The following is a 23176-nucleotide window of genomic DNA, read 5'->3' as shown; positions in this document are numbered from 1 at the left end:
TATTTGGAGAAAGAATGCAGATCAATAGAACTATTTTCATTGACAGAAACTTTACATTTTATTTGGCAAGTTAATTCACATTTAAGTATCACAATAAACAAAATAACTCTCGCGATAAAATTTAATTCCAATATTTGCACCCAGACTTTACTGTCATGTAATAAATGCGAAATCCGCAACCAAAGCTAAATGGTCAGATGCCATACCCACATTCGGTAAGCCGCCGTAAGAAGCTACAGACTCCAGCGAAGGCATTGGGAGTTTATTTACACACTCCAACACATCTCGGTTGTAATAAATCCAATCTAAAGTTGAGGTGAAATTAAAAACCATATTCGTGAATTCAATACTCCATCTAGGATAACAACTTTCCATAGAAACCAAGTCTTCGGGTAACTGCAGTGTAAATTGGGTTCCCGCCGACATCGGATCCAGTTCCTCGATGTCTAAAACCTCTTTGTGCATGTATCGTGTTGCAAACGCGTCAGGGCTTGAGTTAAGATCTCCCAACAAAAAAATTGCCAAATTACTTTTGGAAATATTCAAATCAGCACAAATCTGTTCGCTCTTGCACTTGACAAAATGAGCAGCAGTTGCTGTCTGCAGAAGTCTAACAACATCGAAGTTGTGCTTGGCAGCCAAGTGAGAGTTCACGACCAGCACATACTTGGATCTCTTCTTCATTTCAAGCAAGCAGTACTACAAAGACAAACGTTGATAGAAAGTTTAAGGCGATATTTCTTTTTTTAAAAAACAGAGTAAATGTCGATTTATTTTCAAAATATAGTTACAATTTTACATAAATTTCAGCAATCATTGCAAATCGATGCGTTTTTGAAAAACTGCCGACCATTTTAAAATCAACTCATTGCTACGATTACACAAAATTGAAACTTTCCTTAGGCTTTGCAATAGAAATCACAAAATATTTTCAAAAGGTCTACTTGGAAAGTTGTTGTTCGACACAAGAAGTCTTCTCTCAAATCATGGGAGCAGATACGCAAGAATATAGTGAGCACTTCACTGTCATAGCAAGACTCGTTCATGGATAGGGTTTTCGACTCACGCAAATCGAACAGGTTCTTATTGTAGATCAAAGCCTCTCCGTCACTTCTGAATTAAACACATCGATTTGAAAGGTTACGTAGCAGAAACCAGACAACCGCGTATTCATTCTCTTGAGTAAGTAGAAACATACAATATTAACCAATCAGAATCGAGACCAGGGCAAACTAGCGAAATTATTCATTATTTATTTCGTAAGTTTTCTTTCTTGTCTCGATTCTGGTTGGTCTCGATTCTGGATAGTATTTGTCATCTTACTGAAGAGTATGGATACGAAAAAAACTAAACTTTTAATAAAATAAATTCCAGCGGTTTAAATAGATTTTCCTGGCTGTACGCAATAAATGAATTACTTCGATTCACATTAAAAAATTTTCACTTTTCACCAATGAAATTAAGAAAAGAAAATCAAAAATTGCTCTAGTTGTTTCTCGACCCATTTGAAATTGATATGAAATTAACCTCCGTGCATTCAACGTGGAGTACACTCCCGTCATTCCTACTGTTTCGAAGAATGGAAGCAGTTCATTTTGGAAGAACTTCTCCTCGACTTCCTGAAGAGCCAGTATGTCTGCAGAGTAATCTGTGAATTCTCGATAGAGAATCTGTTTGCGATACTCCATAGGTAGGATGTATTTAGGACACTGTGGGTACACTAAAACGTACTGTTTTCAAGCACACATATATGTTTGGTATAGGTTTACAAGATTTAAGAAATTGAAAAAACTATATACTTTTTCTTTCATAATCACCCACAAGTTGTTGATTTAACTTTCAGCAGTAATTGGCAATTAAAAATGGCCAAACATGAGCGCGAAAAAACAACCAAATAAAACTACATGAATCACACCAAGTAAACCGAAGTCTTCATTGCAATCAGCTCAATTTAAGAAAAAATTTTGAAAAAGAGGGCGTCGTTTTTTAAAAGGTTACGAAACTTCTGTTACGAATACTCAGTACGATAAAGAACTTTGAATTCGGATGTGCTTGTACTGTGTGACGGTATTTTATCTGCGTTACGGTCAGAGGTGGAAGAATAAAATAACATAAAATAGAAAAAAATGCCGACAAACGGTTAAAAAATGGTCATAGAACTGAAGGGCACCAAAAAAAAATTTTTTTTTAAACTCTTTTCACCTTTCGAATCTTGGAAAGAAAACTATATCATTTTAAAGCTCGTTAAATTTCAAACTTTTATGCTTGACAATTTTTCTATATAACACGACCCCAATTCGATAACTGTCCGCTGGGGAACCCATTTTCGAAAAAAGTAAAGAGCAGCAATTTGGAACTGTCAGCGAACTCACCAAAACAAAAAAAATGTTGCGTATTCGAAGAAAAAAAAATAATCACCTGAAAGCTCTGAATTAAAAAAAAGAACTTCTGAAAAAACTAGCCCAATCTAAAAAAACTGAATAAATAGATAGTTTACTTTCAGAATTCCAAAGAATTTTAGAATTAAGTCTAACACATACGCGAAGCGGAGTTTCTCACAACTTGAGATACAACACAAACATTGTCGTCTATTCGTCTCGATAGCATTCCGTTCTCGGCAAACATGCTAGACATTTGAATATTAAATTTGCTTCGAAAATCTTATTTAAAAATTTTATTTGCAAAAAATCTTAAGTTCTAAGTCCCTCTTGAAACTAAAATGAACACACTTGCACTTGCAACAAGAACGAAACTTGCTAACAGTACAAGCAAAAACTGTGATGTCGCAACTAGGCCGAAAAAACTCGAGTAGACAAATGATAGTCCGACCATTCAATTTCAGTCGAACAAAAAATTCAATTGCCTACATAATGAAACAAAACAAGGCCAGTGACATTCCATTGCTGAACTATGAACTATTCTCAACTTTTTCTTCCAATCATTTAAGAAAAAACTTGGTATTAGTGTGTTATTCTTTGTTTTCCATGCAACCTCAGGTATCACAAATAATCATCTAACTGGGCTCAAGGGATATATCATATTAAAAACACTTGAGTCGTGATTCGAACCACCTTGAAAAAGAGTTTAAGAAAATTCAGACTGGAAAAACCGGTTTGAAATGTTTAATTTTTGATCTAATGTCGAGCTAATAAGGTGAGCGTTTAGATTGCAATAGCTTATTTATGCTTAACTCAAGCCGTCAGCAACTAGGTTAACTCGAGTCAAGTTAGTTTTTAGAAATTGGGAACCAAGAACTTATTGATTTTTTTTCGAATTTAATTTTTGTTTCGCTTTTCTAGTCATTTTTTGACAAACACTGTTTCCGATTGACCTATTTTACTATGACTGTCGCAAATACCTAAGTTTTATTATTCATTCAGATCTTTTTATCAGACCACGCAGAAACAAATGAGTTTAATTTGAAAAAATGAACTTATTTGTATTTTTCAAGACTATAAGGACGAAACATTCTGTTCTGTTTGAACAATAACCGGCTATTCTTGTTGATATTTTACACGTTAATAGGATCACTAACTTTGTGAAGAAACATCAAGACCGGTTACCAGCTGAATATAAAATAAAATTAATTTTTGAAATGGCGTTTTGAACAAAGGTATCAAAGCTATCAGCTTTGTTACATGGCGAGTGACGGAGCGCCCCTAGCGCATGAAATCCGCATCCAACTCATAACCTTTTTGAAAGAGTTAAGCTAATGGACAATCAATCAACTCTGTTTCACTGATAATTTTGGCAAGCTTTGTCAGACTTAACGTGCGGCAACACGGAAACAACAAGAGTAAATCAGTTCGGATATGGCGATGATTGCAAAAACGCAGAGAAACTAGAGCAGAGTGTAGGCGAAACCTATGCTGATGGCGTGGATGTCGGTATCTATCAAATTTTTTACAAGTCCGGTCGGGAGTCAGAGCCTTAGTGTGCAAAAGTGACGGCGTTACCTCTGAGCCAAGTGGGAAAGAACCTGAAAGTAACAAAGCAAGTAGAAAATTTGTATTATTGCAAAGGCAAAGAAAAGTTGTTTGCGAAAAAAAGTCTTGATCCCGATTATAGAGACATGCTCTCGCAAGTATAACAGTTAAAATCCACCTTTAAAACCACAACTCGTTCACGTTTTTACCGATAATTACTAACTTATTCTCGGTGTGAGCAATTTGCCTTAAGTTTAGCAAAAAAATGAATTTGAAGTGGAAATGAAAAACCTCAGGAATCAAACCCCAGCTATTAAATTTCAGCGAGAAAAAGTTTTCTGCGCAAAAATTGTCAGAAGTTGGTTACTTTATCAACTTAGACGAAAAAACCAAATGACTAAACGATAGTGAAATTTTCTTAAACTGTCAGAGAAATCGGCGCTGTGGCAACTAAACCGACAAAACAGACAAACGAACATCATCAACAATTACTGTTAACAAAACTAAACGCGGCATGACCACGTAAAGTTCTGGTCAGTCGACCCAAATCATTAAACCAGTTCCAAAATTTGCGATCAGACGCGTGACCAGTTGAATATCTGCTTCAGTTTCAAGTTTAATTTGTCGTCTGGACAAACCATGCTTGAGAAGTTCTAGTTAATTATTTTGATGCCGCCCTTTTTTCCCTGGAAATTGCTTTCTACTAACGACAGCAAAGTACAGGGAAATTCTCGGCAGTGAAGTGTCAGGCTCAAGAAGAATATGGCCGAACTGACGCCAACGAAGTTTCTCTATGCGAGATGAAAGTCGAGTTGTTTTCGATACTTTGTATATGGAATCGTTAGATTGTTACCAACGATAGGCGAATAATTTTAATTTGAACGGAAGGTTTGCCAAAAAAACAGGTCCTGGCAGGATTCGAACGGAGGAAATAACGGAGGAAATTTGTTTTCCCGGGCCTAGACGTTACCACAAAGTTAAGTCTACCAAAGAAGTGGATTTTTAATTTATAATCAAGCAAACATTCGAAATGATTCAGCGATTCTATTGTTCACATGGAATACTGTCCAATATGGTAACAATTGCTAATCGCAAGCGTAAATCTGAGTTGCAAGACACTCACAATTTGACGGTTTGAAAAACAATTTGTGTTGTTTCAACACTATTGTTGTTCCAACCACAATTGAAAGTTTGAGAAGGCAAAGATTTTGATGGGTTTTCCGTGCGATTCTGGATACTTCAGAGAAGAATGATTTCACACTCGATAATTCAGAGTGATCGAGTGTGAAATCACGCTCGTTTTATTTAAACTTTGTCTACGACATGAATAGTTTGTTCATATCCTGTAATCCATGCAGGCGACCCTGCAGACGACGGAATAGTTTGTTCATATCCATGTAATCAAAGGAATTACATATTGGCCATTTACATTTTTGTCTGACACGTCAAAAAGTGAATTAAGTTTAGGAGACAAAGTCAATTAAAAATGAATTCAACCTATGATGCTGTTTTTAAAGTCATAGAAACAGACGTAGAAATTTTAGCAAAAGCAATTAACCAAGCCATAAGCGATTCCGACGAAGTACAGATCATAAACGATTTCTTAACGGAATTGAAGAGCTTGCTTGACGATGCCAATAACGAAGCAGTCAAGATAATACACACCGGAACGGACCAGCAAGACTCAATCATTGAACGATTGAAAACTTTGAAAGTTTTGTACCGAACGATCCAACTACGATCAAAACGATACGAGCGTACCCTCAACAACACTGCCACGTCTTCTTTAAACTCATCACGAGTAGCCAGCAACGTCTCGACGCCTTCAATAATACGACAAGCCTTGAAAAATCTTCCCCTTCGACGCCAAACGGAAAGTTTAACCCGTAGTACCACTACACAAAACGTCACCATAGACCAGGACACCCCGGACGATTTGCCACAATTTTCAGGATTGCCAGCAAGCTTAAACGCTACTTCAAACCACAGATCAAATTCCGCCCAGGACAATTCAGGACTCCTACTTCGCCCCGGATCTAACAGCGACGCCAATACCTTGGATCATCGCATTCATCAACAAAAAACAGAAACTCTTGGAACTCAAACTGCCCATGGAACTCACCTCCATCTTCAGTCAAACCTCTCATTGCAGCAGTCGAACGCCGACTTGTCACAAAGTTCAAACCTTCAGCCGAACCACCCAGAAGCTCAACTTCAAGGAACGACTATAGAATTGAACAATGGAACTCAACTCCAAATCGACAATCAGCAATTGACAGCAACAGTGGGACAAAGACCGAACTCAGAAGCTCAACTTCATGAAACGTCACCACACTCCAACCCTGGAACTCAAATCCAAGTTTTCAATCAGCAGATGAACGCACCAGCAACCCAACAAAGAAATGTTTCAGCGCCAATATTTCTTCCGACAGCAACTTCAAAAGCAGCTCAGAGTCAAATGATTGGACAGCAAATCACACACCCATTTCTTGCTCCCCAGACAGCTAGCCCCCCACATGGACTATACCAGCCTTCAAGCCAACAACAGAACCAGCCTTCAAGCCTACAACAGAATCAGCCTCCAAGTCAGCAACAGAGGACACATAATCCGAATAGCGCCTTTAGACCCATCTTGACAATTGGAAATCAGAATTCAACCAATCATCCCCCCACCAACGTGTTCAGTGGACACCAGACGACAGCTAAGGGTATCACAAACATCAACGGAGTACCGATACCAGCACAACCAGCACTACTGCCAACAAACCAAGGAGATCAACGAACAGCAACAAATTGGACCTCCAGCCAGCCGACCCTGACTCACCAATGTACACAACCTGCCATAAGATCGTACCAGGAAGGATTTCTGGGAACCACGACAGCATACAACCCTACGAACATGCCGACATCATCAACAAAAGCCTTCACTCATGCAGGCTGCAGGGGACCAACAGGATCAACTCACCAAAATATCAACCGACCTCCCCCTCATCAACATGCAGTCCATCAACATGCAGCACATCAACATGCAGCACATCCAAACCAGCCGTCTTATTTTCCTCCGATTCCTGCCAACCTTGGAACAGCACCGACAGACCACACCCATCATCAAACGATCTCGAAGACATTCAGGAAATCAGTGCCCATTGTCAAACCATTCATATTCGACGGAGAACCTGAACAATGGTTAGATTGGATAGGACTGTTCAACGCAACCATCAACAGCACCGACATGACAAACTCGGAAAAGATGACACATCTGCAGAAACTTGTATCCGGAGATGCAAAATCTCTTATCCGAGGATATGGATGCAATGGAGCAACGTATGACGCAGCCCTTCAGCGACTGGAAAACGACTTTGGTAACCCGACGAAGATAGTTACATCCTTCCTTCGACGACTCGACGCCATCAGCGGCCCCAATCTACGACATACCAGAAGCTACAAGGACCTCGCCAACTTCCTACAGACAATGGTCGATACATTCACGACACTTGGATTCCAGCACGATCTACACTCTACGACAAATGTCCAAACAGTTTTGTCAAAACTGCCTACCCCTTGCCGACTAGAATGGAATAGATACAATCTGCAATGCAACATCAGACAACCATCACTCATCGACCTCACCAATTGGTTCAACATCTACGCCGAAGCATGCAGCGATTTGCCGAGCCACAGCAACAACAACAACACCAGAAACAGCAGCAGCAACAACAACTACAACAGCAGCAACACTCAAGGATCATCATCCAACGGTCACACCCACCAACATGGACCATCGGATCACCGCGCCAATCAGAACCACCGGAACCAGCAACGCAGCCAGCAGCAACATAAATCTGGACAAAAGGATCAACGACGAGATTTTTGCCCGGAGAAACGCAATTGCCAGTACCTTGGAAAATGCCATCACTTCATCGCAATGAACCCAAAGGACAGATTACAGCATGCCAGGGACCTACAACTATGTTTCAACAGCCTCAGCCCCCACAAGTTCGCCGACTGTCAATCAACGCAAACCTGCCGGACGGACGGATGCAGTAAGAAACACCACACACTTCTGCACAACAGCAGCACCTACAACTCGACGACACAAAGGGAGACAGCCAACCGGAACTCCAGACAACATGACGACACCACCAACTGCAGCACCAGCATAAACAGAAGGAAATCGACTCGCCACATTCCGACCCTGCCAATAACGATCTCTTATGGCAAACATACAGTTCATGCCTATGCAATGCTTGATTGTGGAAGCAAACTGACATTGCTTAAATCATCAATCGCCCTCCAACTCAAACCAGATCTGCAGTTAGACGACACCATCCAGCTAAACCAAGCACTGACATCATCAGACACAGCTTCTACAAAGATGACGATTGCGATTGGACCCTACAACCAGCAAAAGCAGCCATTTCAACTAAATGACATCGACGTCATAATGGATTGGAACCTTTCCCAATTCAACCCTGAACTCGTCAACTCCATCTGCCAAAGAAACGAGCCTCTTCAACACATTCGGATAGCCACACTGCCCTCGAAAGAAATCGGAATCATCATTGGATGCGATTTCGCCGAACTCGTGACACCTTCAGAAGTAATCCATTCAAAACAAAATGTGCCTATTGGATGGAAAACGCCACTTGGATGGTCTCTCTGTGGACGAGACAATGCAGCGACACCCAACGACATCAACACAATCAACTTCACGACAGACGATAAACTCTTTCGCCACGTAGCTGAATGGATGAAATTGGACGCCGAAGGGATTTCAACTGACCAACGCAGCCTCTCAACAGACGACAAGGAAGCTCTCCGCATCTTGGAATCTTCAACAACTCGCTTGCCCAATGGACACTACGAAATTGGAATGCTTTGGAAACGTGGACAACAACTGCCAAACAATAGATGGCTTGCCAAGAAGCAGCTCGACAGCCTTCTCCGACGACTGAAGAGAAACACCGAGATGGCACAGAAATATCAGGAGACCATCGACACCGACTTGCAGAAAGGTTTCATAGTCAAAGTTGATGATTCCCATGAAGACTCAACAGGAAAATGGTACCTTCCTCATCATCCAGTGACAAACATCAATAAACCTGGCAAGGTACGCCGAGTCCTTAATGCATCGAGCATCTACAAAGGAGTATCACTCAACAGCAACCTACTAACTGGACCAGACCTCCTCACAAACCTTACTGGAATCGTTATGCGATTTCGCGAAGACCAAATCGCTATTTCTGCCGACATTGAATCAATGTTCATGCAGGTCTTCGTGAGCCCAGAGGACCAGCCGTATTTGCGATTTCTGTGGAAGGACAACACGGGCCAACCCACAACCTTCCAATACACCCGCCACATCTTCGGAGCTACCGACTCACCATGTGTTGCCTGCTACGCCACTCGACAATGTGCGAAGGACAATGCCGACAAATATCCAGCCTTGGAGCAAATCACAAAACGCAACATATACATGGACGACCTATACAAAGCCGTTTCAACGCCGACGGAAGCGACACAGTTAATGAACGACCTTCAAAAGATGTTCAGCCTTGGAGGTTTCAACCTCACAAAATGGACCTCAAACTCTCAACAATTCCTCACAACAGTTAACGAGAACCACTTGGAAAACAACGACAGCCTCACCAAGAAGGAACGACCCCTCGAAAGAGTTCTTGGAGTGAAATGGAAACCAGACACGGACGTCTTTCTTGTGGAAGCAAAGAAGTTTCACGCCATTGACAAGAAGGACTTAACGCAGCGCAAACTATTGAAGTTTGCTTCTTCAATCTTTGACCCGCTTGGAATTACGATGCCACTGACAATTCGACTACGACAATCACTTCAACTTGCCTGGAGTAATGGACCTCAATGGGACAAACCTCTAAACATGGATCATTTAACAGACCTCAACGATTGGATAGACAAGCGAAGCCAATTCAACGACATCTGCCTGCCCCGGACTTACTTCAAACCAGAAACGAAGATACTGGAAACCCAACTCCATGTATTCAGCGACGCTTCCGAACTTGCCTTAGCATCAGTTGCTTACCTCAGAATCAGATACGACGACGACACAACGGAACTCAAGTTCGTCATTGGAAAAGCCCGAGTAGCACCCATCAGCAGAATGACAATTCCAAATCTCGAGCTTCAAGCCGCCACTAACGGAGCTAAACTGTCTCGTTTCATCAAAGAACAACATGACATAAGAATCGACAGTACGACACTATGGACAGATAGTACAACAGTTCTTCATTGGATAAACTCGCCGAATCAACGACACCGGATCTTCATTGCCAACCGCCTGAATTTCATCATGGACTCAACATCTCCTCTGGACTGGAGATACGTGCCCAGCAAAGACAACCCTGCAGACGACGGAACACGTGGTTACAAAGCATGTGACATGACTACCGATTCACGATGGATCAAAGGACCAGACTTCTTGTTAAGACCATCATCCGATTGGCCTAATCACCCGCCAACACAACCTACAGCCGATATTCATCTGACAGACAACGACCCACAACCGCCAACATCAGTAATCGACTTCAACCGATTTAGCACTTGGACAAGAGCACTCAGAGTTACTTCATATGTTCTTCTCTTCGCAGAAAACATCAAAAGGAAGACACGCCAGAACCTCTCACTTCAACACCTCACCTTAGGATTCGCATGGATCATTAAACACTCACAGAATCAATCATTCCCCAAGGAAATAGCATGCCTGACAAAGAAATCTGACATTCCACCCCGCAGCCCTCTACAACCTCTTTGCCCCTTCATCGACGATCACGGATACTTACGTGCCAAAGGACGACTACAGAAAGCCCCGCTTCTACTTTGCAGCCGACATCCAGTCATTCTGAACGCAGAAAACTACCCAATACAACTCTTCATGAAGCAAACACACGAAATAAATTCCCATTGTGGAATGGAACACACCCGAAGCATTCTTCAACAGGACTTTTGGATCATAAGATCACGCAAGCATCTGAAGAAAACTATTCGACAATGCATACCTTGCCGACGCCTTCGACAGGAACCAGTGAAGCCTCTGATGGCAGATCTACCCCTACAACGACTCCCTTTATCGGAAAACAGTTACCCCTTCTACTCAACAGGAATTGACTTCTTTGGACCCTTTGCCACGCGGAACAACGACGAGTACAGTAAGCGATACGTTCTCTTCTTCACCTGCCTCGTCACGCGAGCAGTTCATTCAGAAATATGCCAGCAAATTGACACAAACTCAACTCTACAAGCCATACGCCGTTTCATCGCTAGACGCGGTAAACCCAGGATCATCTTCTCTGACAACGGAAAAGCCTTCGTTGCAGCTGACAAGGAATTACAGGAAAGCCTTTCTGAGATTCAACACAGCAACGACTTCAACAATCAATGCCAATTACTTGGAATAACCTGGAAGTTCAACCCACCTGCAGCTCCTCACTTTGGTGGATCATGGGAACGCCTCATAAAAACATTTAAGATTGCCTTCTACAAAGTCATTGGAACACGGGCACTGGACGACGAAACTCTGTCAACCTTCACGTGCGAGGTTGAAGCTATGATGAATTCTCGCCCGCTAACCCACGTCTCATCAGACCCAACCGACGACGAGCCCCTTACACCCAATCACCTTCTACTAGGACGACCAACAAACAATTTGCCTCCCGGATTGTTTCTCCCTCGCCACACAACGGACAAGAAAACTTGGAAACAAGCTCAAGCCTTGAGTCAACAGTTCTGGAACAGATACCTCAAAGACTACTTGCCAACCTTGACGACCCGAACGAAATGGACAAAGCAAGTGGAAAATCTTCAGCAAGGAGACCTTGTATGGATACTGGAAGACCTAACGCCTCGAGGTCTTTGGCCCCTGGGACGGGTACTTCGTACTTTCCCAGGTGCAGACGGAATCGTTCGCTCCTGCGAAATTAAAACTAGCAGGGGGATTCTACACCGACCAGCAGTCAAACTCTCGCGAGTATTGGACCACAGTAACAACTAGATGACCAACATGATCAACGACAGCTAACAACTAGATGACCATTACAATCAACGACGACGTACCATCAGCTTCAACGAACAATTTTCTAATTTGCAACCTGCAAATGGGCCCGGCTATGTCTACGACATTTGAACTTTAATCTTTGCCGAACCTAATTTTACCACATTTTTGACATGATTATGCCGCCAAATTAGTAAACTGAAAGACTCAAAACTCAAAAATCAAAAGAAATCATTTAAAAGCAACAACTAAACTACGATTTGAAATTGGAATCTGAATCACCCAAAAGTATTGCCATTGTCAAACTTCTCACAAAACCTGTGCAACTTTTTTCCCTTGTTTAAAATTAACTATTTTTATCACTATTTTTATTTGAAATTTTTCACCGCAGCCCTTCATCTTTTTTCTGCCTTTGTAACTCGACAACCTCGTGGTAATTTTTTCTTATTACAAGAAACCTATATAATTACTGCGGAAAGTTTAATTGTACTAAACTGTAAAAATGGACCTACTATTGCGCATAGCCCATTCAGTGAACACGTAACAGTCTGCCAGGACATTGTATGAGACAACCCTGAAGTCACTTTTGATGTTACGTGAAGTCATCATTGTCAGTTGCTGGCGAACCGTCAACGGCGTTTCTCCAACTGGGGCCTGGATTGGCGCCTGGCTAAGCACTGTAACAGTTTTACCTCTTCTTTCTTCTTGGAATGGTGTGATCTCAATCTTAAAATTCTTGTTGACAAAATGCACGGGCGGTTCGTAAACATTTCCCTCTCTAACTTCAGTATAACTTCTAGGCTCCGTTTCTACAAACCACTTGCATTGAAAGTGTGACGAAAATTGGGTTTCAACTGTTGGTTGGATCAAGTAGGTTGCCATTGCGTGTGATGAAACAGTGGCTGACACTACTTTGGGTAAGTTGATAACCAATGAGTACACGATATCATTGATTTGGAACTTATTGCTGTCGTCCAGGAGAACCTTTTCCAGTAAAAGGTCATTGCTTTTTAAAGTAATCAATTCCATCCAAACTTGAAGTCATTAAAAAAAACAATTTCATTAAAAAAGGATTTCATGTCTAACAAACATCTTGAATCTCTGATTTATAAGTTTCATGACTGAAGTTTTTCTTTGACTCTTGTTGTAAATACTTATTGGGTTTTAGATGAATATCAACTAATGGGTCTTTCCCATCAGTCCCTCAGCCTGGTAACTCTTGAAATAATCTTCTATTAAGCATCAAAAAGTCAAAAAAAAACGAGTAGTATGTTGGAACTTCCAATAATTTATTAAAAATTGATCACTTTAGTTTGATGAGGTCAGATGAAAGAAAAATACAAGTAACTCCCGGTACGTCAGAAAATGAATCGCCCGAAAAATTTTTCTTCTTCTTTTTCTGCGGAGAACTTAATTTTATCTCACATCTCTGCAAAAATTGCTTCACTGAATCTTTGCATGGCCTCGAAAACAACACCGTCTTTGAATCATATACGAACTCAACCTCAATGATTGAGTTGTTGCTTGATATGTGCAATAGATGTTCATCCATTATCTAAAAGGCAAACAGGATTTTTACATCGAATTGACTGGAAAATAGAAGGGGTTCAGTTCAGTTCAGTTCATATACTGATCAATTGGCGCATCGCCTCTGGTGATCAGCTCCTAAGTTTCATCCACTCCACCTCGTGTAAATTGATTCCAATGTCTGTCCAGTTTTGCTTTGATCTAATTGATGTTTTTGCTGGGTAGATTGTTTCAGTCAGTTGTAGCTCTTAGTGTGAAGAAGTTCTTATTGTTGTTGTTCTTGTTTTGGATTCCTAGTATTTGGATTCCCACTGATTGAATTTAATCTTATCTCACATAAACCAGAAAACTATAAAAGTTACCTTAAAGTCTTACATCTTAACTGCAGTAGCATAGCCAGGAAACCTTCAGCTCTGAAACACCGATTGGTGAAAATATGATTTATGGTTTTTCGGAAGCTTGTTTAGATTACTCAAACGAGTAAAATTTATGGGCTATACATAGTGAAAAATTGGTTTCGATTAGATGTGACGAATCGGACGAATCCAGCAGGCTAACAAAAGAAGACGGCCTCATGTTTTTAGTGCCCAAGAATTCAACCCAACACTTCGCAAAGACTTAATTGTTCTGCACAGTGAAAATCACTTTTTGGATTGCATTTAAAACTGCGTCCAATAAAAAAGAGAGAATCAACCTTTTGACTATATCTTACAATACATGCGAAGTAAACAAAACTTAATTCATTGAAGAACTTGCACAGTCGATTGACTATTCACAATCATTTAACTCTAATGTAATAACTTTAGGCAATTAAAACTTAAATTATCGGAACAATAACGATATCAATCTATTCGATACAATCTCGAACGTACTTAAGAAACAATTCCATACGCGTAGTCACTAATAGACTACAAAAAATGAATTGTAGAAATTTTTGCTAAAAAGTAAATTTCAAACGTTTTCGCAACTATGCACATCGTCAGGATTTTTACAATAAACTAATCTAAATGACGATTTGATAAAGAAAAATTAATCTAAATGAATTTATTTGATAAAGAAAAATATGAGTCAGTGTGGGTTGAGTGCAAATCTACATTTAACATTTCGAGTAAAGAAAAAATGTTAGTTAATTTGTGTTATAACCCAAGCAGATCAAACTTTATTGATTTTTTGGAACAATTAACGCTTAACATAGATAATGCTTTTTCAGTTTCTAATAAAATTACGCTTTTGGGTGATTATAACATAAATTATCTGGATAGCAAAGAAAAAGAAAATTTAGATTCTATAATTATTCCATATGGATTGAAGGTTTTTTGTCCAAACGATGAGACCAGAATTAGTTCCTCAACAAAAACTCATATCGACTACATAATCAGTGACTATGAAACAAACGGCATTGAGTTTTGTTTTGATACACCTTATAAAACCGACCATTTTGCTTCATTTATTTTGACGGATATAAAATGCGGCAAAATTTTACCGAGGATAATTACGACTTTCAATAAGAAAAATTATCAGAAAAATGAATTTTGCAATTCACTCTCCGCTCTTCCTTGGTATCTCTTATATCAATGTACAGACGCACAAAACATGTTCTCGACGATGATTTATTTAATTTCTTGTGCTCTACAGCAACATGCTCCTATCGAAAAAAAGTTTGTTCGTAATTTTAAACCAAAAAACGTGTTGAAAACGGAATGGTTCGATTCAGAATGTCAGCAATTGTTGACTAAGAAACAGAATTCACTCAGATCATATCGCAGTCAAAGCACAAGCGATAATTGGTCAAAGTACCAGTTTTTACGTAATCAAATGAGCAAATTGATTAGAAGTAAACAATTCGATCATTCAAAAAATTGTTTTTCACTTCTCAGCACTATCCAACAAAAATGGAAATATATTAACCAAGTTAGAGGTACATGTTCTGGCAACCATCGAATTACAGTTCTACGAAATTCCTTCAGTGAAATGATAACCCAAGACAAAAAAATTGCCAATCATTTAAATTATATTTTTTCAAACTTAGGCGAATTTTTCGGCGCTAAAAAGCCTCCGAATTACAACAAATCTGCCTCTGAATCTGCATCTTTTCATTTTCAACACATTACAGTGAAGCAATGCTTTGATATAGTTCGAAAAATCAATGTTGGAAAACCTCTCGGACCTTGTACCGTACCTGCTTGGGCAATCATTGACGGTCAATCAGTTATAGTTCCACATTTAACTTTTGTCATAAATACTTGCTTAGATGAGAACATTTTCCCGATCGAACTGAAAAAAGCAAACGTAACCCCTTTGTTCAAAAAAGATGACCCAATGGATGCAAAAAATTATCGGCCAATATCAATAACTTGTGCTTTTTCTAAAATTTTTGAAAAAATTTTACATGCCCAAATAACAGAACATCTTGACAAATTTCAAATAATGACACCATTTCAATTCGGATTTCGCAAAAACATTTCAACACAAGATGCTCTTGTTTATGTGACAGAAAGTATTCGAAATCAAATAGATTCAAAAAAAATCGTACATGCAGCTTTATTAGATCTGTCCAAGGCTTTTGATTCTATTTCGCATGAAGTTTTAATTGAAAAAATGCTTTCTCTCGGTTTTTCAAATGGAGCAAATGCTTTAATTGCTAGCTTCCTAAACAAACGTATTCAAAGAGTAAACGTCAATGGAATTTTTTCAGACTGGATTGAAATAAAACGAGGTGTCCCACAAGGAACGGTACTTGGTCCGTTGTTGTTCAATATTTATGTTAATGACATACAAGAGCGATTATATGAGGGTTGTACTTTAGTTCAATATGCTGACGACTGTATGGTTTTTTCCTCTTCTATAATTTCTGAGGATGCTTTGAATCGATTGCAAAAATCACTCAATAATCTAACGGAATTTTTTGCAGAGAACCAATTGAATCTGAATGCATCTAAATCGGAATTTATAACATTTTGTCAAAAAAATGATAGCAAAAATGTGGATACTGATAAACTAGTAATTAGTGGGCATTATGTAGCCAAAAAATCAGAATGCAAATATTTAGGCATAATTCTTGATTCAAGTTTATCTTTTCATGCTCAAATCAAAACAATTCTCCAAAAAATGGCCCAAGGGATTAAAACTATTGATACAATTGGACAACAACTGCCGACATTATCATTAGTTGCCTTGCTTCATTGTCTTGTTTTATCACATTTAGATTATTCAGCAATTTTTTTACAACAAATTAATGCTACTTTGATGCTATCTCTGGAGAAACAGTTGAACTGGGCGCTAAAAAGAACATATTTCAGATCGAATTTTAAATCTTCTTCCCTTCTTCGCATTAGCAAATCGTTCATTGGAATCGAGAAAAGAATTGAGTTAAAGTGTATAACATACTTATACCAATATCTTACAAACAAAAAGAAGGCTTTTGAAAATACACTGAGACTACCGACTGCCAATTATAGGCTCAACGAAAGAACGAAACAAATTATTTTTGACAAACATTGTTCGACTGCTTCTCTACAAAAATCATTTTTTCATTTGACTTCTAAAAAATGGAATTCACTGCCCATAATTTTGCGCAATTTAGAAAAATCGAAAACAGAATTCAAGAAAAAATTGAAAGAATTTTACGTGAGTGAATTGAGAAACAATCCTATATGTACTAATACAAATACGTGGCGTGATTACCGTTTTTGCTAGTTCTATATTTTTTAATTCAGTTTAATTTTTCACACATTGCTTGAAAGAGAAACTGTATATACTCTGCATATACGTTGTATAATTGGACTATCTGTAAAATTGTTTGTAAAGTTTTATTATCAGCTTGTTCCTAATTCTTAAATCTTTAATTTTCTATAGTATCCGAAACTTCATATACTTTAATCAACCAATTTCCGAACTGTAACCGATTTTGTTTTTTTTTGTTTTGTTTATTGCTTGTTTTCTGATGTTTTGTTTTTGTTTGATGTAACCAATGAATTTATAACCAATTTTAATATTTACACTTTGCTACACTGATGCCTCGGCTTTTTATTGTATAGTAATTCAAGTGTTCTTTCTTCTTCTTCTTCTTCTAAAACATCAGTTTACAAATGTTAATTACAATAATTCACATACAATTTGGCCCATACCCTCATGTTAAGCAATTAGCCAATCACAGTTGACCTCTAAATTACTATTGAGATTAAAAAACTTTTAACCTCTAAAATTAATTGAATATTTTAGAATTAATTTGTCTGGAAGTTTCCGAGTCTTAATTTCGATTTATACATGTACGTTTTAAATAAAAAACCAAAAATATTTTAGGACTAAATTTTCAGTGTTAACAACCTGCTCCTAAACTCATCGCGCGTGTTCAAGCCCGGTTTCTCCTTCCTGATATGTATTGCCTCTAGTGTTAACAATTTTGTTATTGCTGTAACAAGGCTCTCGTATTGCTTTTTTTTCACATGTGTTAAGGGTGTTGATGCTGTGGAACAGGGAACAAAATGAATGGTGCTCCACAAAAATTATTTTTCATATTTAATGATAAACCAAAAGCAAATATACGGAAAAACTAATTCCATGTCGCAGTTGTTCAGTTCAAAAAACCGAACGAGAAAAATTTAACGTTATTAACGATAAAAAAAAATTAATAAATCATCTAATAACATTTCTCTCAAAAATTTTCTTCGGAGAAATCATAACAAATAGCTTCGAATTGGAAACTCTCATTAGCAATAAAAAAATCAACAGCTATTTCTAAGAGCAAGAAACCAAAAGTTCTCTCACACTAGAACCACATTAATCCAAACCTAAAAACAAAACTCAATTTTAAACACGTTAGGATGTAAATGAGAACCTATGCAAAAAAAAACCGCAAAAACTATCTGAAATTCCACAATCAGCTCATAAAATTGGTCACATTGAGATCTACGCACAACTTAATTTTCTTTTCATTGAACCTGAAAAAAAAAATCTTTTTCCTCAGTGTCACGTCGATATACCAAAAAGATGATCCTGGAATACCTGAAAACTACACGTTTCTCTCAATTACTACAGCACTTTCAGAAGTGTTAGAAAAATTGTTGTATAAACAAGTAAACGCATACTTTTTATCCGAAAAACTTTTAAGCAACACTCAATTCGGCTTAGAACATGCGAAGTAAGCAAAACTTAATTCATTGAAGAACTTGCACAGTCGATTGACTATTCACAATCATTTAACTCTAATGTAATAGCTTTAGGCAATTAAAACTTAAATTATCGTAACATTAACGATATCAATTTAGTCGATATAATCTCGAACGTACTTAAGAAACAATTCCTTACGCGTAGTCACTAATAGACCACAAAAAAATGAATTGTAGAAATTTTTGACAAAAAGTAAATTTCAAACGTTTTCGTAACTATGCACATCGTCAGGATTTACAAATGTTAATTACAATAATTCACATACAATTTGGCTCTAGTCCTCATGTTAAACCCTCATGTTACATTTGATGCTTGATCATTAAAATTTCTGTCAAAGTCATTTGACTCTTTTGATGATAACCAATTGAAACAAAACTTCAAAAAACCTTCTTTTAGAAAAGGCTATAGACATGGTAAAATTTTTCATAATCGACCGATGTCAGAAAACCATATTAACTAACTTTGAATCGGACTGTATCATCCATCACTAGGGTGTCCCTCACATCCCTGTATTAGGAACTCTCAATTTCAACCTGTACATCTATGAACTTAACAAGAAACTGATAAACTCCTGCAAAGTATTTCATTATGCAGATGACACAAATCTTTTCTGTTATGATTAAAACAATGAAACTGCAGAGAAAGAGTTTCAAAAAATTGCAAAAAAACTCACTCAAAGTACTTTCGGAGACATTTACTCCAAATTAATGCTTATCTTTTTTAAAAGAAAACATGTTGGAAAAGATGAAATAAAAACACAATCGAACTGGACAAAAAAATATTTTTGAAGAAAATTTCAAATTGAAATATTTCGAAGTAATGTTTAACCAACTTGTGAAAATTCAAGAACAATCAATCTTCAAAAAAATGGCCTGCGGGATCATAACACTGCAGTCGACCAAAAATCTTCTTCCTATCAAAAACAAGACTGCTTTTTATGAACTCGTTATTAGTCACCAACATTATCCTGCAATCTTTTAAACAAAATATCAGCAAGTTTGTGGATCTCATTAAAAAACAATGAGGATGGGCAATTAAGTGTTGGTGCGATTGTGCAAACATCGATTCATCATCTGATCATAAATTAAAACACAATATTTTACCATTAACCTTGTTTCTTGACTGGAAAATAGTTTGCCATTTCTGGACAATAAGTACAACTTATTACCAGTTTACGAAAAAATTTATTATGAAAACAATCCCATAATTATGAACACAAAAAACAAAAAAACTGTATTTTTTGAACAATTTTTTAGGCAATACATTGAAAACTCTTTTTTTTTTAAATCAGTGAGTATTTGGAAGAGGTTACATGATGAAAAAATCATTTTCAAGAAAATCCTCCTTTCCAGAAAAGCAACAACCATTTTTAAGAAATGTAAATTGCCAAAAAAAAACATTTCATAATCTTTAAAAGAAAATTCCGTTAGATTGTGATACAATTCTCAATAACTTGAAATATAAAATTTGAAGTTTTGCTAAAATTGACAATTATTGGGATTACAATCTTAATTTGACTTTTGTAAAAACGCCCAACTGGCAAAAAAGACTTTTTGCATTACTGGAGAATGATTTTACCTTTTTCTGCTTTTTTAGAAAATGTGAGCAGGGCAGTATGCTGTAATAGTGCAAATTGTCGATGTACAATGTTTCGACAATTTGCCTTATAGCAGCATACTGCTCTGCTCACAAATTCCTGCTTGAAAATTGTTAGCGTGTTTGGAAATAAGTGCTGAAATTCCTCGTTGAGGCTTTTATAATTTCGATGATTTACGTGTGCATCACTTCGGTACGCAATTTTGGCTGAATAAAAAAGAAAATCAATTTTCTTCTTTTCGATTCTTGTTTTTAATCGCAAAAATTTCCGTTTGTCGTTTTTGGTCTGCAAAAGAAGGGAATTTTGATATCATGTTCATCGGCATCTACACAGAATATTGAGAGACGAAAACGAGTTAATTGCATCTAAAAAGGGAGAGATTAGAGATTGAGTAAGTTTTCTTGTTTTCTTGTCCCAGTGGAGCTGGTCCAGTGGAATCCATAGCGTAAGAATGGCAGTAACGCTGGATTGCATAAACAAAGTTATACGAAGTTTGTTTGAAAACAATAGAGAAACTTAATCACTTTTGTGAGACGTTCCTTGATGTGTGTACTCCAGCTCAGGTTTTTTTCCCATGTACTCCCAAATCTTTGATGCTTGATGTCTGTTCAAGCGTGAATCCGTTGAGTAGAAGTATGTTTGAGATTCCGGATTAGGACTGAAACTTGACCTGTGCGCATTTTCCTATCGCTTATTAAAAACCATTTCGTTTGACCATTTTTTTCATTTCGTTCACGTGGTATTGTGTATCGGCGTATGAATTTTTGAATGAGAGGAATTTCAGATCATCTTCAATGATGGAAGGCTTGCTAAGTTCGAGCACGTCGGGCAGATCATTTGTGAAGATGCAGAAGATCAAGGAACCCAGAAGTCAGTCGTGAGGTTCTCGGCTGGCTGTTTTACGTTCAACTAAAGTTAAAAGTCCAACTTGTACAGACTGATTCAGTTTGTTGAAATAGTCTAATAGAATTTGGAGAAGGCATCCACCAGCGCCTATCTGACTTAACTTTATGATTAGGTTTTTGTGTTGCACTTTGTCTAATGCTTTCGAATAATCGGCTACTATGCCGATTCAGGGTCGTTGTCAAGTATGTTACTCAATACGTTTCGATTCCATATGAATCCGTGTTGATCTTTCTTGAGGTACTTTCTGAAGTTTTCGCACAAGGCAAAAAAAAAATGCACTTCTCAAATTTTTTGTTAATTATCCAAAATAGTGAGATAGACAAAAATATTGAACGTTTTTAGGGTGACTTTCATGTTAACGGGAGCCACTGCGGCTGTTCTGTTTTTTTTGTGACAATGGGAATGACTTAAACGCTTCAAATTCTAGCTCGACAAAAGAAGGGAATTTTGATATCGTTTTCATCGGCGTCTACACAGAATATTTAGAGAATGATGATTTAATTGCATCTAAAAGGGAGAGATTAGAGATTGATTAAGCGCAGCTGGTCTTATTAACCTGGCTGATGTTGTAATTTACCACAGGTCAATTTAACTGATTTCTTCTAGAACGCGTCTTGGTTTCTTGTCCAAGTGAAGCCGGTCAGTGAAATCGATAGCGTAAAATTGGGAATAGCAGGGAATATTGTCGAAACAAATTGACAATGTTTCGACAATTTGCACTATAGCCGCATACTGCCCTGCTCACATATTGCTGCTTGAAAATTGTTCGCGTGTTTGGAAATAAGTGCTAAAATTCCTCGTCGATTCTTTTATAATTTCGATGATTTACGTGTGCATCACTTTGGTTCGCAATTTTGGCTGCATGAAAAAGAAAAACAATTTTTGTCTTTTCGATTCTTGTTTTTTAACGCAAAACTTTCCGTTTGTCGTTTTTTTTTGCTCGTCAAAACACGATAATTTTGATATCATGTTCATTGGTGTCTACACAGAATATTGTGAGAAGAATATGGTTTAATTACATCTAAAAAGGGAGAGAATAGAGGTTGAGTAAGCGCAGCTGGTCTTATTAGTCTTACTGATGTTGGAATTTACCACAGGTCAATTTAACTATTTTTTTCTAGAACGAGTCTTGTTTTCTTGTCTAAGTGGAGCCGGTCAGTGAAATCCTTAGCGGAAAATTGGCAGTAACACTGGATTGTATAAGCCAAGTTTTACGAAGACGTTGGCATTGTAGGCGAAGTTTATTTGAAAACAATAAAGAAACTTAATCGCTTTTGTGAGACGTTCCTTGATGTGTGTACTACAGCTCAGGTTTTCTTTTACGTATACTCCCAAATCTTTGATGCTTGATGTCTGTTCAAGTGTAAAACCGTTGAGTAGAAGTATGTTTGAGTTTCCGGATTAGGATTGAAACTTGACCTGTGCGCATTTTCCTATTGTTTATTAAAAACCATTTCGTTTGACCTTATTTTTCATTTCGTTCACGTGGTATTGTGTACCGGCGTATGAATTTTTGAATGAGAGGAATTTCAGATCATCTGCAATGATGGAAGGATTGCTAAATTGGAGCACGTCGGGCGGATCATTTGTGAAAATGCATAGGATCAAGGAACCCAGAAGTCAGTCGTGAGGTTCTCGGCTGGCTGTTTTACGTTCAACTAAAGTTAAAAGTCCAACTTGTACAGACTGATTCAGTTTGTTGAAATAGTCTAATAGAATTTGGAGAAGGCATCCACCAACGCCTATCTGACTTAACTTTATGATTAGGTTTTTGTGTTGCACTTTGTCTAATGCTTTCGAATAATCGGCTACTATGCCGATTCAGGGTCGTTGTCAAGTATGTTACTCAATACGTTTCGATTCCATATGAATCCGTGTTGATCTTTCTTGAGGTACTTTCTGAAGTTTTCGTACAAGGCAAAAAAAATGCACTTCTCAAATTTTTTGTTAATTATCCAAAATAGTGAGATAGACAAAAATATTGAACGTTTTTAGGGTGACTTTCATGTTAACGGGAGCCACTGCGGCTGT

General features: G+C 37.9%; 2 protein-coding genes across 3 annotated transcripts in view; both read right to left on the bottom strand.

The window, feature by feature from the left end:
- Nucleotides 1-23176, bottom strand: part of LOC134847913 (bifunctional arginine demethylase and lysyl-hydroxylase JMJD6-B-like) — a 500322-nt gene that overhangs the window by 14492 nt on the left and 462654 nt on the right. The gene's annotated exons all lie outside the window — the stretch shown is intronic.
- Nucleotides 34-13498, bottom strand: LOC134847833 (2',5'-phosphodiesterase 12-like). The gene is made up of 5 exons (XM_063865060.1): nt 13254-13498; nt 12459-12952; nt 1528-1720; nt 945-1113; nt 34-699 (listed from the first exon to the last, which is right to left on the bottom strand). Exons 1-5 carry the CDS (start codon nt 13496-13498, stop codon nt 154-156), a joined length of 1647 nt encoding a protein of 548 aa, XP_063721130.1. The 3' UTR covers nt 34-153.

The sequence above is a fragment of the Symsagittifera roscoffensis genome, chromosome 6 (genome assembly GCF_963678635.1).
Source record: "Symsagittifera roscoffensis chromosome 6, txSymRosc1.1, whole genome shotgun sequence".
Classification (NCBI taxonomy): Eukaryota; Metazoa; Xenacoelomorpha; order Acoela; family Convolutidae; genus Symsagittifera; species Symsagittifera roscoffensis.
This window is presented reverse-complemented; position numbering and strand designations above follow the sequence as displayed.